This window comes from Pseudorasbora parva, chromosome 9, assembly GCF_024679245.1.
Source record: "Pseudorasbora parva isolate DD20220531a chromosome 9, ASM2467924v1, whole genome shotgun sequence".
Classification (NCBI taxonomy): Eukaryota; Metazoa; Chordata; class Actinopteri; order Cypriniformes; family Gobionidae; genus Pseudorasbora; species Pseudorasbora parva.
Window position 1 is genome coordinate 11,402,007 of NC_090180.1, and position 16,688 is coordinate 11,418,694.

Genomic DNA, 16,688 nt, shown 5'->3' on the forward strand with positions numbered 1-16,688 from the left:
ACTGTTAAGGGTTAGCTTATTAAAAATGAAAATCAGTTGTTTAATACGCTTAAATTAAAAATTATATTCAATCAGTTAGCTATATTAAATTTGGTTTTAGGTCAACAATAAATACATGGATTTTTTTTTTCCAGGCAATTTCTGTCAATACTTTTTATGGCAAAAGAAAGGGACAGTGTCAAGCAGTAGTTTTTCCATCTTTGGGTAGCCCTCCAATTTGAATTAAAATAATTATAAAATAATTATAATTATTTAATTATATATATACACATATATACAGTAAAGGGCAAAAGTTTGGACACATTATTATTTGTAATGTTTTTGAAAGAAGTTTCTTCTGCTCATCAAGCCTGCATTTATTTCATCAAAAAAAGTTCATATTGTGATATATTAAAATTTAAAATTATTGGTTTTCAATTTATTATACTTTAAATGGTAATTTATTTCTGTGACACAAAACTGAATTTTCAGGATCGTTCCTCCAGTCTTCAGTGTCATGTGACAGTCTATCACATGATCCTTCAGATATCATTCTAAATTATTAAGAGTGTGTGAAACAGTTCTGCTGCCTAATATATTTGATGAATAAAAGGTTAAAATAACTGCATTTATTCAAAATAAAAACATATTTTCAAATAATATAAATCTCCTTTACTATCATTTTTTATCAATTTAACACATGCTTGCTGAATAAAATTATTGATTTAAAAAAAAGGCTGACCCCAAATTACTGACCAGTAGTATTGTTATTACAAAATATTTCTATTTTTAAAACATTTGCTTTTTTTTTTTTTTTTACTTTAAAAGTATTACAGGTAATGAAAAAAATATTAAGCAGCAGAACTTTTTCCAACTTTGAAAATGAATCATCATATTAGAATGATTTCTGAAGGATCATGTGCCACTGAAGACTGGAGGAATGATACTGAAAATTCAGCTTTGCATTAAAGAAATAAATGATCATTTAAAGTATAATAAATTGAAAGCCAATTATTTTAAATTGTAATAATATATCACAATATTAAAAAAAAAAAATCTGTATTTTTAATCAAATAAATGAAAGCTTGACGAGCTGAAGAAACTTATTTCAAAAACATTACAAATAGTAATGTGTCCAAACTTTTGGCCTGTACTGTATATGTATATATTTGTGTATGTATGCGCGCCCACGGAGCAAAAAAATAAAGAAGGAATATAGTAACCCACGAACAGCAGGTGGTGATACTTGACAGTTCTGATACTTTGTGTTATGTGGCTCAAGCTCTAGCAAACCCAGATTTGTAAAATATTTTTATTACATTGTGGAAATAAGCGTAAACCCATAGTTTCATATTTAACGTTATATATGCGACTTCGTAAAAAAAAAAAAAACACTAGACCAAAAATATATAATAATTTTAAAGGAACTTGGACTAGACTTAAAAAAACAGACACCAATGAATGAGAGGGCGTTGCTTATTAAACACGTGATAGCACTAATCGAAAATAAGACGCTACGCTAGCTCTTGCACTATAGACTAGACAAATCATCATTTAGCGTTGTGTACATGATCTTTACTAACATGACATTTAAAATTGTAAGTCAATCAATAAAAGAGAATGATGAAGTTTTAGTTCGCGCCTCGTCCATCGTGACTTATTTGCCAAGTCAGCTGACCAAAGCCATAGGAACTGCAGTTTCAACAGTTATGGACAGAAAGCACTGACCTTCACACTAGACTCGTTCTCTGCAGTGAGAAGGCTGACTGGAGAGGGCAATATGCTGAGGTGGATAAACGGAAATACACAATTTTAACCGACTGGGGCTGACTGGGTCGCTTTAATCATGTCGGATTCCACAGAAGCATCTTTACCCGCTTTGAGGCGTCTGAGTTACTCGGTGGGGCATTTTCTCAACGACCTGTGCGCCTCGATGTGGTTTACATACCTGCTGGTGTTTTATCACTCAGTGCTGGGTTTTCAGAACACATATGCGGGTGTGTTGCTGTTAGTGGGGCAGATAGCGGATGGAGTGTGTACACCACTGATCGGTTATGAGTCTGATAAGACACCCGGCTGTGGTTCGTACGGGAAAAGAAAAACATGGCATTTTGTCGGTAAGTGACGTGGAACTTAAAGGGAGAGTTCACCTAAAAATGAATTTCTGTCATTATTTACTCACCCTCAAGTTGTTGCAAACCTGTATACATTTTTGTTCTGCTATGAACAATGGAAGATATTTAACCAAGCAGATCTCGGCCCCCCACTGACTACCATAGTATTCCCCCCATACTATGGTAGTCGATGGTTGCTCCGTTTGGTTACACGCATTCCAAATATCTTCCTTTGTGTAAAGCAGAACAAAGAAATTAATACAAGTTTGGGACAACTTGAGGGTGAAACTTACCTTCGCTTTTGCAACTATTCTCTTCTCTGATGACGTGTTTACTGGCGTGAGGACGGGTAACCTGTCAATCAATTCCCGGAAAAACGGAATGTTTTTTAATTCAATTAGTCGTTTTATTTAGATGTCACAATGACGAATAAAAATCCTATGCAAACTTCTGTTTCATGGTGGCAAATTTATACTGTCATCACCTTGATGTTGTTTCAGATGACGTTCAAAAACAGATGTTAGGAATAAACATTCACTTTCATATTTTTTCCTGAGCAAATTATGACAATTATTTTTGGGTGAACTCAACTGTCTCTTTATGCACATTATAAGATGATATACATTCTCGTCTGCCTTTTACCCCCACCTAGGGACCGTCAGCGTCCTCCTGTCGTTTCCTTTTATATTTAACCAGTGCCTGGGCTGTAGTCCGAACACTCCACAGTGGGTCAGTCTCACCTACTTCACCCCCTTCATCGTCATTTTCCAGTTTGGATGGGCAGCCACCCAGATTTCCCATCTCTCCCTCATTCCGGAGCTGGTGTCTTGCGAGCATGAGAAAGTGGAGCTCACTGCATACAGGTAAACTCATGCAGCTCTGTGCTTGTAATGATCAACCATTCTTGTACTGCTTGTTTTGGAGAACTTTGCCTGTAGTGACCGGTATGATGTCTTAGCTTTTAAACTGATTTTTGTTGTATCCCTCAGGTATGCCTTTACAGTGATAGCCAATATCACAGTGTATGCAGTGGCCTGGCTGATGTTTCATTTTCAGACTCAGGAAGGAGATGATCCTGCCATTACAGAAAACCTTGGCCCTGTTGACATTCCTGTTTTCAGAGTGAGTATCAAACTTTTATTGTGCTGAGGTGAACTCTTGGTCATTTAATCCTGCATTACAAAAGTTTTTTTTTTTTTTTAAATCACACTTTTTTAAAACATTCGTGTATTCCTAAATGTTGATGCATTAAAGATACACCTTTGGGAATTGAACCCATGACCTTTTATTACCATGCAACTGTTTGAGCCTTTTATTACCATGTAACTGTTTGAATTTCATTAAGTTAGATGAACCAACAAATCTCCCTCCGATGTTTCTTTAAATGAGTAGTAAAATATTGTTAAATGAATGTAATCAATGGTTTATGTTTTTCAGCTGGACCAGTCTTTCTAGCATTTGCTTTTGTTGACATTTTCCTAGTAGGTTCTATAATGTATGCCTGGACAAAACAGCTCTGACAAGCTTCATGCAGTAATCTTTTTTTTCATACTCAGAATCTAAGTCTTACAGTGGTGTGCATTGGGGCTCTGTTCTCGCTGCTGTTTCACCTGGGCACACGGGAGAAGGGGGCACGTCCCCATCTAGAGGAGGATGACTCTAATGATGGGGAGCGCCAGCCTCTTCTTCACAACGCCACTGTGGCCCGGCCCACTAACCCACTGCAGTGGCAGCATTGGCTGAAACAACCATCATTCTACCAGGTTAGTAGCCAGTACCCATGGTTATCTTCAGTGGCATTTCATTTAAAGGGTTAGTTCACCAAAAAATGAAAATTCTCTCATTAATTACTTACCCTTATGTTGTTTGACACCTGTAAGACACCCGTTCATCTTTGGAACACAAATGAAGATATTTTGGTTGAAATCCGAGGGTTTAGAAAGGCCTTCATTGACACCAATGTCATTTCCTCTCTCAAGACCCATAAAAGGCACTAAAGACATCATTACAAAGTCCATCTCACAAACGTTATGAATAACTGTATCGATTCCACTGTAGGATTCGGATCGCCAATGTCACGTGTTTTCAGCAGTTTGACACGCGATGTGAATCATGAATCAATATACTGATTCATAACGGTTCAAAACTTTGTTTTGAAATCGGCCCATCACTATATAAGTCGTCGTTTTTTTTTTTCGCACAAAAACTATTCTCCTCACTTCATAAAATTATTGTAGAACCACTGTAGTGAGATGGGCTTTGTAACAACGTCTTTAGTGCCTTTTATGTGTCATGAGAGAGGAAATGACATTGGTGTCAAATAAGGCCTGTCTGAGCCATCGGATTTCAACAAAAATATCTTTGTGTTCCGAAGATGAACAGGGGTCTTACGGTTGTCAGACGACATTAGGATAAGTAATTAATGCAAGAATTTTTATTTTTTGGTGTACTAAGCCTTTAATGCTCTGCTTGTGTGAAAAATTGTTTAACAGTGGTTTGAAACACAAGGTTATCACTTAATCAGTGGTGTGAAAATGTTAAGGAAACTGTATTTAGTAACTGTCTGTTATAACTGACTTGAGAAATAAACCCTGCTCTGTTCAGGTGGCTGTGCTTTATATGTCCACCAGACTGATAGTGAACCTGTCACAAACTTACATTTCCATGTATCTCACCTACACACTACTGCTGCCAAAGGTAAGACAGCTGTAGTAATACTTCACTTGACACCTAGTTCATCTACAAAAGCATCAAAGAAACAGACTGATCCCTGTTTGACCCTCTGTCTTGCAGAAGTACATAGCCACCATCCCCCTGGTCATGTTTGTGAGTGGCTTTGTTTCCTCGTTTATCATGAAACCACTCAGCAAGCTAATTGGCAAATGTGTGAGTATGAGTTTGCATTTCTTGTCTTTTGATTGAAATATAAGCCATAATAACTCTTCCCATCGTTGGAAGTGATTAACAATACCATTCAGTATTGCTGTGTCATATACGTGTGATCTTATTTATGAGTTGAGTGCACACAGACGCCACCATAAAGTCATAATTACTAGTGAGGAAACATTTGCGTAATACACACACCTGATGTGCATCCATGGCTGTTTTATTTTTATTTTGCATTAGTGCTAGAAATCTTCCTGTCTTTGGCGTCCTGAGGTTGAAACGGAAAATAATTTAAGTAGCTGCTGCTGTTTATTACATTTCAAGCAATCAATGGTCATGCACATTTGATCTGATATGACTGGAGTGCAAGGGTATGAGATGCATTGTGTGAATGTGAACGCTAAAGAGATGCGTCTTTGCTACATTCGCATGAGAGAGTTTGTCTGAGCCTCAAACATTATCAGACAGGCTATTCGAGTTTAGTATACTTCCCTTCTATTTTGAATAAACTGCTGTTGTAATTGCCACAATATATAGCATTTGGAATGAAAACATTACAGGTTAATTTCAGTAGCCCTGATATTGGAAGAGTATGTATGACTTTTAAAAGCAAGGTGTAATGCCTATTAAAGGTGCACTATGTAGTATTTTTGCAGTAAAATATCCAAAAACAACTAGGCCAGCATTATATATTTTGTTCAGTTGAGTACTTACAATATCCCAAATGTTTCCAACTATTTGTAAATTGTGAGCAAATTGCTATTTTAACTAAGGACGGGGACGTGTCAGCATAGCGTTTGAGGAAGTCGCCTGTCAGTAGCGTCATATTCAAGGCACTAGTTCTCGCCTACAAAACAACCACTGGCTCTGCACCAATATACCTAAAACTCGCTTGTTCAGACTTACACACCCTCTAGAAGCTTGTGTTCTGCGAGTGAGCGACGCCTCGTGGTTCCATCCCAAAGAGGCATGAAATCGCTCTCACGGACATTTTCCTGGACCGTTCCCACCTGGTGGAATGACCTGCCAATCTCAATTCGTGCTGCAGAGTATGTAGCCATTTTTAAAAAACATCTTAAGACGCATCTCTTCCAATTGCACCTGACCAATAAAGAAGAGCACTTTACTATCCATTAATTTTTGTTTGTTTGTCCAAAAAATTGTGTACTGTGCTAATTAACTGAGACTTCTTACAGGTTGTTGGCCTTGTTTGTTTCGTTGCTTCTATTGCTCTCCCCTTTTTTGTAAGTCACTTTGGATAAAAGCGTCTTCTAAATGATTAAATGTAAATGTCATATCTGTGTTACCCTCAGTTTTATTCTGCAGAAGCGCTTTTCTCTTAGCAGTGTGAACATGTCACAGCAGCGCCGAGCGAACGCACAGAGGAACGTCATAACATCATTTTAAACACACTTAAATGTATTTAATGATTAACAGAGCTGCTTTACCTTATACTCATGACCAGAAAAGCGGAAATAGTGCAGGCGCCCAGCGACTGTCCCGTCATAGTAAAAGCCCCGGTGCTCACGAGCCGTGTGTTTGTGTAACAATCGCGCCAGCGGCCGTGCTTTACACTACAGTAACGTTAATAACCGCATCCATGAACATGATTTCTGCCCGAGTCCTATTTTCCACCGGCTGTGAGGTGAAGACCACATGTCCCAAGATACAGCGCTCAAACTTGCCGTCATCCAACTACGCCTTTGTTTTGAATAGACGCCCTCTAGCGGACGGAAAGTTGCATAGTGCACCATTAATAAGTAACATAGATAATTATAATGAAAACGTATGGATTTCACAAGTTTTGAGAGCTGAATGGCCTTCAGGGATCTTCCTCTTGTTCATAGTTCACTGCATAAGGATTTTTAAAATATATTAAAAAAAAAAATGTGATTGTCGTTTTGCTTGAGTTTTATTTTGAAATCACGAGTTTGAAATCATTTTTAATAAAATCACATTTAATAAAATCACATTTCATGCAGACTCATGCCTTTGAGAATTCACTATGAATATGCACAATGCTGGAATGCTGTGCTTTATAATGATACCAAACTTGTGCGAGGGAAAGCAGTTTGTATTGTTTGTAATGTTTGTATTGAGGGAAAGCCAGTTGGCGAGCAGCGAAAACTGCAATATTTATTGGATTATAATATAATTTAATATAATGATTTAAGGTTCACCTCTCTGAAAACATACAAGTAAAGATAATTTTAGATGTTTAATTGCTATATGGAGCATTGGGATCGCTGGACGAGGGTTTATGGGAAAAAAATATTGAAAATGTTTTGGTCCAATTTTAGGTTGTTTTTTCCCCCCACTCATAGTTAGCCATAATTAGGTCACATTTTCAAGCTTAGCATAACTAGAAAATGGTATATTAATTCTAAAATAAAATGACTACAGAATTGTAAGATTTTATTAATTTACATGACTTTTTCCATGTTAGGAAATTACACTTTTAAAATTAAGCTACCTCATATATCTAGGTTTTTTAAGACCGTTGGAACCCAGATTCTTCAAAGAACAAAAAAAGAGAAGTGGTTAATGAAAAAAGAAGTCTTGGGTCAGTTGTTTTGTATAGCTAAAACTTTAAAAGCTTGTTTTGTCTTATTATGAGTCATACCAATTAGTCTTCAAAGGTATCTTAAATCTTAAAACTAATGAAAGGAAAAACAATTCACTGTGACTAGACAGTTTCATGGACACTATTGGAAGTTGATCTAATATGCTAGAAAGTTTTTGTTTACACTAAAGTTTCCTTGTTCCTTATTGATAGATGACTTATTTTTTGGGACTGTTGCTGATTCTGGCGTTCTCCTATTGGGTGCTGCTGGACACACACATGGGAGAAAAGGTGTACGGGGCATCGGTCCTGCTAGGCGTGGGGTGTGCAACCATTCTGGTGATGTCGCTTGCCATGACGGCTGAACTCATAGGAGATCAGACAGTAAGTGTTGATATCAATCAGTGTTGAGGAACTGAAAATGAACAGCAACCGCTTTAAAGGGATACTCCACTGCTTTTTCATATTACACTGTTATTCCCTTAACTAAGACAAGTTGACACATACCTCTCTCGTCTCAGTGAGTGCTCTTAATCGCTCTGACGCGTGGTGACGATCTGATAGCATTTAGCTTAGCCCACTAAGCCCAGTTCATTCACTATGGTACCAAACAGAGATCAAGTTAGAAGCAACCAAACACCTCCACGTGTCCCCTATTTAAATACAATTTTTGCAGAAGTGAAAAGGGCATGTGGTTCAAAGTGACTAGTTTCAGAAGTGTTAAAATAATCACAGGATACTAAAGTGAGTTTTTAAAGAAGTTATTGAGTTTCTAACTTCTCTTTTCCTTCTGACAGCAAAGTGGGGCATTTGTTTATGGCGCTATGAGCTTCACAGACAAGGTGGCTAATGGTCTGGGAGTCATGATCATTCAGGCGCTACACCCCTGCCGGTAAGTGTGTACTTGCCTTCATGAATGCATACTTGAATCTAAAGTGAGTTAGAGACTGTTTTAATGGTTTAATTTTATTTTTTAAATATAACTTTACATATACATATACCAAAAATTATTCAGACACCAGATATTATTTTTTACTAGTAGGTGAAGGACACTAGTTCATTTATGTAAGTGAGGAAAGCAAAATAAAGTAAACTGTGACATATTATACCCAAAAATTCTTCATACAGTGACTACCAGTAAAATGTATAAAACAATTTGGGACCAAAATTATTCAGGCACTTTGGCGTGACCATGTTTTGCTTAAAGGGTTAGTTCACCCCAAAATTAAAAGTCTGTCATTTAATTACTCACCCTCATGTTGTTCAACACCCGTAAGACCTCTGTTCATCTACGAAACAAATGAAGATATATTTGTTGAAATCCGATGGCTCAGACAGGCCTTCACTTACACCAATGTCATTTCCTCTCTCAGGACCCATAAAAGGCACTAAAGACATCATTACAAAGTCCATCTCACTACAGTGGTTCTACAATCATTTTATGAAGCGACAAGAATAGTTGTTGTCGCAAAATCAGAATCATGAATCAATACGCTGATTCATAAATCTGTTTTAAAATCGGTCATCACTATATAAGTTGTTATTAAGGTTTTTTGTACTATAGTGAGATGGGCTTTGTAACGACGTCTTTAGTACCTTTTATGTGTCTTGAGAGAGGAAATGACATTGGTGTCAATGGAGGCTTGTCTGAGCCATCGAATTTCAACAAAAATATCTTCATTTGTGTTCCAAAGATGAACGGAGGTCTTACGGGTGTCGAACGACATGAGGGTAAGTAATTAATGACAAATTTTTCATTTTTGGGTGAACTAACCCTTTAAATGTTTTTTATTGATATGCTAATGTGACCTTTTACACCAGAGACTGAACAAAATTTAGCATTGGTTGACCTAAATTGGTATTATCTAATTGTGTACATAAATTTATGGTTGATTATAAATCCATTACATACATTTCAATCAAAATTATCTGACATTATCAAGATTAATTTCTTCTGACAGTTTAACTCTGAGTTCTGTTATATATATATATATATATTTTTTTTTTACCAATTTCTAAACTATATTGAATAACCTTTGATAATGTGAGAAAATGTTGAAGGTGTTTGTTTAATATAGTAGTGTGTGTATGTGTGTAATTTTTAATTGAACGTGTTTGTTTATGTGTGTGATTTCTCTCATTCAGCACAATGGTGTGCTGTCCTGACTGTGTGTGGTATTACCACTATATCATGGTCATCGTCACTGGTGGAGTGGCCGTTTTAGCAGCACTGAGCCTCTGCGCGATCCTTATCTGGCCTATAAAGATTGTGCACTGTAAGAAACTCGACTAAACTATAATTTATGTCTGTCTCATTTGTTTTATTCATTCACTTCCATTTTTGACCTAGTCTTTTTAATAACCTCTTCACCTCACGGCTGACGCAATGTTTTGTATTTCAGTACCTAAGCGAGATCATGAGAACAGTTCAATAAACAGCAAAGACTTTAAGGGTGAGGGCCACATGTCAGCATCTGAAATAACAGTCAGAAATCTTAATGATTTTCTCCTCAAAAAAACGATCACACATCAATCATACACCTTTAAATTAAAGGGGTCATATCATGAGGTCCGTTTTCCTTGTCCTTTGAGATGAAGGATTGTGTAAATTTTTGTATTTAAATCCAGGTAATCCATTCCGAACCCGAGGAGAACTAATGATAATTTGTGGGAAAGTTTGCCAAACCTTGTGCTGAGGTGAAGAAGATGAAAAATGGTTATGATGAACTAAAATGACATTTATAAGTGGATTTACTTTTTTCATAATTAAAATATGATATGACTCCTTTTTAGTGATTTTGTTTAGTTTTTTTTGTTGTTAGTTTTTTTGCAGACAATGGGTTGATTTCATACTTATACACTACTGTTCAAAGGTTTGGGGTTGATCATAATGTATTATGTTTTAAATAATGTTTTTACAGTCTCTAATTCTCACCAAGGCTGCATTTTTTTTATCAATAATACAGCAACAACCATAATATTGTGAGATAAAATTACTTTTTAAAATAATTGTTTTCTATTTTAATACATTTTAAAATGTAATTTATTCCTTTTATAGTAAGGCTGAATTTTTAGCACCATTACTCCAGTCTTCAGTTTCACATGATCCTTCCAGAAATCATTCTAATATGCTGATTTTCTGCTCAAGAAACGCGTCTTATTAATTTGGAAAATAATTGCTGCTAATATATATAAGATTATAGGATATATACGATTATTTTATAAATGGATAGTTCAAAAGAACAGCATTTATTTGAAATACAAAATATTTTAACTAAATAAAAGTATCCATTTCTTTAAAAAATGTACTCACCCCAATCTTTTGAGCAATGGTGTACATGAACTTGTACCTGTAATTTCTAATGTTTGTATTGTTTTTATTTTTTAGATCTGCCTGAGGTGACTGGTCTTATGGGGAGTGATGGAGAGGACTCCGAGAGCTCTGAACAGCCTTCAGTCAACTGAACACAACTGTGTCACAGTGGTGAAGGTTAGAGTTAAAAATCAGGTTTTGGTTCAGAATAATCATTCCCACTGGCCAATATTTTGAAGTCTATAGAGCGATCACATTGTGACATTTCTACACTGCAGGTTTCATCTTGTGTTCACTAAAAGACAAAGATGTGAGTTCATTTTTAGATGTGATTAGTTAATATTGCACATCTTTTCTATCATGTTTTCTTATTTCTTAGTTTCTTAACCCAGCAGTCTTTATAGACAGACACTATATAAAGGGACTAACTTTATTATGCACATTATGTCATGTTTATCATTTCAGAATTGTTTTTATTTATGATCATAAATTTAGTTCAGTTATTTAAATCAAATCTATTAAAATAAGGGAATTTATTTATGTACCTGCCATGAAGGGCCAATGCAAGACGCACATGTTAGTATGGATACATCACTTCAGATTTATCCATCTATCTTTTTCATAAGGGAATTCATAAAAAGGGAAGAATTTATATTTTGAATGATGGATATAAAGCCATGTGTTATCATTTTCAAGGCATATGTTCTGGTGTGAGATGGATGGTGTTTTTTGTTTTTGTTTTTTTGCTGAGACTGAAGGATGTGCATTTTCTCCTATAACTATTTTTGTATATTTTTTTTATATATATAATTTTGGTTTTCATATGTAAGGCAATTAATCTGTTCATATGATTTACTGAACAGAATAAATGTTCTTCATGAACAGACATTTCTGTATCTTGAGTTGATGCATTGTAACCTGTCTTTGTAACTAGTTACCCATTAGCAGGAATGCAGTGTCAGTGTGAGTCGATGTAACATCTGGTCAGCTGATTTTGCGTGATGCTTGAGACTTTAAACACTCAGAATAACTCATAAAAGCTGTCGCTCAGCTGAAGCTGAAATCAATTAAATGTATTCTATTATAGTGGAAATGAATCAGCAAAACCAGGATGTATATAAAAAGACAATTGTATTTTATTGTCTTTGATGTCTTGTCTTGTTTAAAATGTCTTTTAAATAAAAGTGTTTATTTTTAATTATATAGTGTCTGTGATATTGAACAGGATGTGCGAAAACAACCCCAAGTAATAGAGACTGCATACTGCCGATTTGTTAAGGAATTAATACTTTCATTCAGTAAACATGCATTCAAATTTGTGACAGTAGACATTTTTAAATAAAGTTAAAATCTATTACAAATAAATGTTCTTTTTAACTTTCTATTCATCAAAGAATCTTGAAAATTTGTTTTCACAGTTTATACAAAAATATTAAGCAGTTTTCAACAAAGATGTTTCTTGAGTATCAAATCAGCATATTAAAATGATTTCTGGAGGATCATGTGACACTGAAGACTGGAAAAAAGATGCTGAAAATTCAGCTTTGCCATATAAGTTATTGTTTAAAGGTGCACTATGCAACTTTCCGTCCACTGGAGGGCGCCTATTCAAAACAAATGCGTAGTTTGATGACGCAAAGTTTGAGCGTAGCATCTTGGGACATGTGGTCTTCACATTACAGTCGGTGGAAAATGGGACTCGGGCAGAAATCACGTTCATGCATGCGGTTATTAACGTTACTGTGGTGTGAAGCAGAGCAGGACCGAGTGTTGTGGAGCTGAGCACAGCTGCTGGAGCGATTGTTATACAAACACCCGCCTCGCAAATACCGGGACTTTTATTATGACGGGATGGGACACATTCGCCGGGTGCCCGCACTGATCCGCTCTTCCGGTTATGATTTTGAGGTAATGCAGCTCTGTTTTTCATATTAGATACATTTCAGTGTTTTTAAAACGATGTTATGACGTTACTCCGTGCGTTCAGTTGTTCACACAGCTAAGAGTAAAGCGCTCCTGCCAAATAAAACCCGAAACCGAGTGTAGCGCAGATATGACGCAATTGACAGGCGACTCCCTCAAACGCTATGCTGACACATCCCGGTCCTTAGTTAAAATAGCAATTTTCTCACAATTTACAAATAGTTGGAAACATTTGGGATATTGTAGGTACTCAACTGAACAAAATATATAACACCGACCTAGTGGTTTTTGGATATTTTACTGCAAAAATACTACATAGTGCACCTTTAAAGGTGCAGTGTGTAGTATTTGTGAGGCTATATTGACAGAAATGCAATATAATATACATAACTATATTTTCATTGGTGTATTGGTGTACCTTACATAATGAATGCTATGTTTTTATTACCTTAGAATGAGCCATTTGTATCTACATGCACCACGGGTCCACTTACAGTGAAACTGACATTTTTCGCCGCCTGTTTTTATAAAAGGACAAACTGCTCTACAGAGGGCTAGTCACTCTCTGCTCTCATGACATTTTGTCCTGTGTCGGCCACCATAGCTTCTCTATGTGCTTCGAAAGGGAGGGGCGAGCAGTGGATAGTTGCAATTTGCAACCTCACCGCTAGGTGCAGCTAAAATTTACACAGTGCACCTTTTAAAGTGTAATTTCACATTATTGCTGTTTTTACTGTATTTTAATCAAATAAACACAGCCTTGCTGAGGAGAGTGATATATATATATATATATATATATATATATATATATATATATATATATATATATATATATATATATATAATATATATATAATATAAATAAAATATTGATCAGGCATAACCTTATGGCCACCTTCCTAATATTTTGTCCTCCTTTTGCTGCCAAAACAGCCTTGAGCCGTCGAGGCTTGGACTCCACTAGACCCCTGAAGTTGTGCTGTGGTAAATAGCACCAAGATAATAGCAGAAGATCCTTAAAGTCCTGTAAGTTGTGAGGTGGGTCCTCCATGGATCGGACTTGTTTGGTCAGCACATCCCACAGAGGCTCCATTGGATTGAGATCTGGGGAATTTGGAGGCCAAGTCAACACCTCAGTTTCGTTGTTGTGCTCCTCAAACCCTTCCTGAACCTTTTTTCCTTTGTAGCATTGCACATTATCCTGCGGAATGAGGCCACAGCGACCAGGGAATACCGTTTCCATGAAAGGGTGTACATCAGGGCTATTCAAATCTTACCCTGGAGGGCCAATGCAGTGCAGAGTTTAGCTCCAACCTTAATCAAGCACACCTGAACATGCTAATCAATGTCTCCAGGAGCATTAGAAAATCACAGGTGGGTGTGTTTGATCAGGGTTGGAGCTAAACTCTGCAGTGCATTGGCCCTCCAGGGTAAGATTTGAATAGCCCTGGTGTACATGGTCTGTAACAGTGCTTACCCAGCCAACATGTCCATTTGGGCCCCACATGGGGTTTAGCTGGGTTACATGGGCGTCATCTGGGCATGGGCTCAGGGTGGGCAGTTTGATGGTCTGAATGTGGGCCCCATCTTGGATAAAGTTGTCGGGCCCAGTTAGGTTGCCCATTATTGTTTATTTGAGGGTCCCATGTGGGCCACATTTGGGCTATATTTAGAATTGTAACGTTTTATTGTTTGGAGTTGGTTTTGTTTTTGTACCATTATGGGTAACAGCATAACCGTAACAACTGATTACATTTATTGCATTTTAAGTATTTCATAAGTTTATATATAACGTCTTAATTTTTCCATTTTATATTTTAAATTTTTTTGTTGATTGTTTTAAGGCTGGAGCACTTTGAGATTTTTTGTATATTAATAAATGTAGTTCTTCCCACAAACCCAGCTGGGCTCCCGATGTGGGACCTAGATGGTTCACTAATGGGGAATGAGTACATGGGTTGAAAATGGGCAACTCGGTGGTCTAATTCATTCACAGTCAAGACAAGTGCAAACACAGTCAATTCCAAAGGTTGATTGGATAGATGAAATAATTTGTATTGTTTGAAATAATTGTATTGTTATTTTGACACTTAAACACAATGTGACTTCAATCTAATCAAAATCTAAAAAGGCCAGCGCAATTGCAATTTGACCAAATATGATGCCATTTAGTGGTAACGGGCACCAAGAGCCTGTGGATACAGAGAAACAAGGCAATAAAAAAGTTTATTTTGTGATCACAGAAAAGCGCCATACAGCGACCATTATAGCTTTTATTCAAAAAGTGTGCACATGGAGTGAAATATTTCCATTCTCAAATGTTTAATTTTAAATAGATCTTTAATAAATGTTTATGTTGTCACAGAACAACTAGTTTCCACTGAGCAATGAGATCTGAGGAGCTTTATCCATCTCCTCACTCAGCTGTCTGTGCCCTTTGCCTTTTTTTATTTAGTGCTAATTCAAATAACAAATGCACAAAATATACCAAATATAGTACTGTTCCAAATAATTTGTAATGCCTTCAGAAGGGTTTGGTAATACTCTTGGTAGGTCTTAGTAGGTTACACCAGGATCTTCACTTTATAATTAATTATATAAGGTCTCCTTCATCTATCACACCTGACTCAACTCATGAGCTCATTAGACTGAAAAACCTGAAATGGGTGTGTGAGATATAGGGAGACATACAACATTTGCAGGGCTGGTGATACTCCAAGACAGGTTTGTTACCATAACCATGTATTTTACATCACATCTGCTTGTGATTCTTATTAAGTGGGGGTCATTTTTTAGGATTATTTCGCTAACTGAAGTCTCTGAGATCCTGACACCTTCACTTCTGGAGACTCCAGGTAGGTTGCAGTTCTGGAAAATTGTGCTGCTGGAGACTAAAGGGTTTCTGATGGTTTCACACTTAATTCTTCACCTTAATTCTGAATTATTTTGCAGTTAGTGTGTGTTGTTTCTTTGCCATCTCTTTTTGTCTGACGTGGGGTCCCAAAAGGTGGCACAATGGTAGATTCATTTCTTTGGTCTTTTTCAAAGGGCTGTTTGGAGAGCAATGACAGACAGAGGAGTGAGGAGCTGCACTGTTTTTCTTTGATTTGTTTGTGAAATACATTATTTTAGACTGTACTTTTGATACTTTTGTATTTATAAAGTTGTAAATGTAGTCATTTTCAAATTATTCCAAATAAACCTTGCATAATAAACTAAAGCATGAACTACTGGTTTCTGTTCATTGAATACCTTTAACATTTTAGTGTAGTTAGTGGATTACATGTAATGTTTGTATTTAGGGATTTTCTATAAGATAACCCAAACAGAAAATATGGTAGCCCATCTATATTCCCATTGTGGCCCATAAGAGCCCTACATAACACCCATCTGGATTCCGTCATGAACCCATATGGGCAGACCCATGTAGGCTCCAAATGGGTGCTACCTAGGTTACCCATATGGGCCTAGTATGAGCCCATCAAGAGACCGTCATCAACCCATTTAGGCCCCATAAGGGTTCTGTATGTGGCCCACATTGGCCCCATTTATTAGAACCCATATGGGACCCATGTTGGCCCCTATAATGAACACACAAATGGGCCCCACTTAGAGCCCACTATGGACCCATCATGTGCCCCTGTGGGCTAACACATATAGGGCCCATGTGAAGCCGATGGACAAAATTATACGGGCCCCACTTGGGTTGCCCATGCAGAGCCCAAGTGACAGCCCATCAAAAACCCACATGGGGCCCACATGGAAATGTTGGCTTGGTAGGTAGGTGGTATGTGTCAAAGTAACATCCACATGGATGGCAGGACCCAAGGTTTTCCAGCAGAACATTGCCCAAAGCATCACACTGCCTCTGCCTGCTTGCCTTCTTCCCATAGTGCATCCTGGTGCCATG

At 36.9% G+C, this 16,688-nt stretch overlaps 1 protein-coding gene across 2 annotated transcripts; it reads left to right on the forward strand.

The window, feature by feature from the left end:
* Positions 1 to 1,624: 1,624 nt before the first annotated feature.
* Positions 1,625 to 11,007, forward strand: mfsd12a (major facilitator superfamily domain containing 12a). Of its 2 annotated transcripts, XM_067453097.1 has the most exons (11): positions 1,625 to 2,096; positions 2,746 to 2,956; positions 3,083 to 3,215; positions 3,650 to 3,856; positions 4,698 to 4,790; positions 4,887 to 4,979; positions 7,756 to 7,926; positions 8,340 to 8,434; positions 9,688 to 9,818; positions 9,945 to 9,995; positions 10,931 to 11,007. In XM_067453097.1, the coding sequence occupies exons 1-11, from the start codon at positions 1,826 to 1,828 to the stop codon at positions 11,005 to 11,007; spliced, it is 1,533 nt and encodes a 510-aa protein (XP_067309198.1). In that variant the 5' UTR covers positions 1,625 to 1,825. The 2 variants fall into 2 exon arrangements, with proteins under 2 accessions (XP_067309198.1, XP_067309199.1); XM_067453098.1 differs by lacking the exon at positions 9,945 to 9,995 and having other exon boundaries at positions 1,627 to 2,096.
* The last annotated feature ends 5,681 nt before the right edge of the window (positions 11,008 to 16,688 follow it).

What these genes read in the sequence shown, in the direction of transcription:
- mfsd12a (XM_067453097.1), top strand. Translation starts at nt 1,826, where the DNA reads ATGTCGGATTCCACAGAAGCATCTTTACCCGCTTTGAGGCGTCTGAGT. An exon ending in AACAACCATCATTCTACCAG is followed by an intron (nt 3,857 to 4,697) that starts GTTAGTAGCCAG and finishes TGCTCTGTTCAG; the next exon opens with GTGGCTGTGCTTTATATGTC. An exon ending in AAACAGCAAAGACTTTAAGG is followed by an intron (nt 9,996 to 10,930) that starts GTGAGGGCCACA and finishes TTTATTTTTTAG; the next exon opens with ATCTGCCTGAGGTGACTGGT.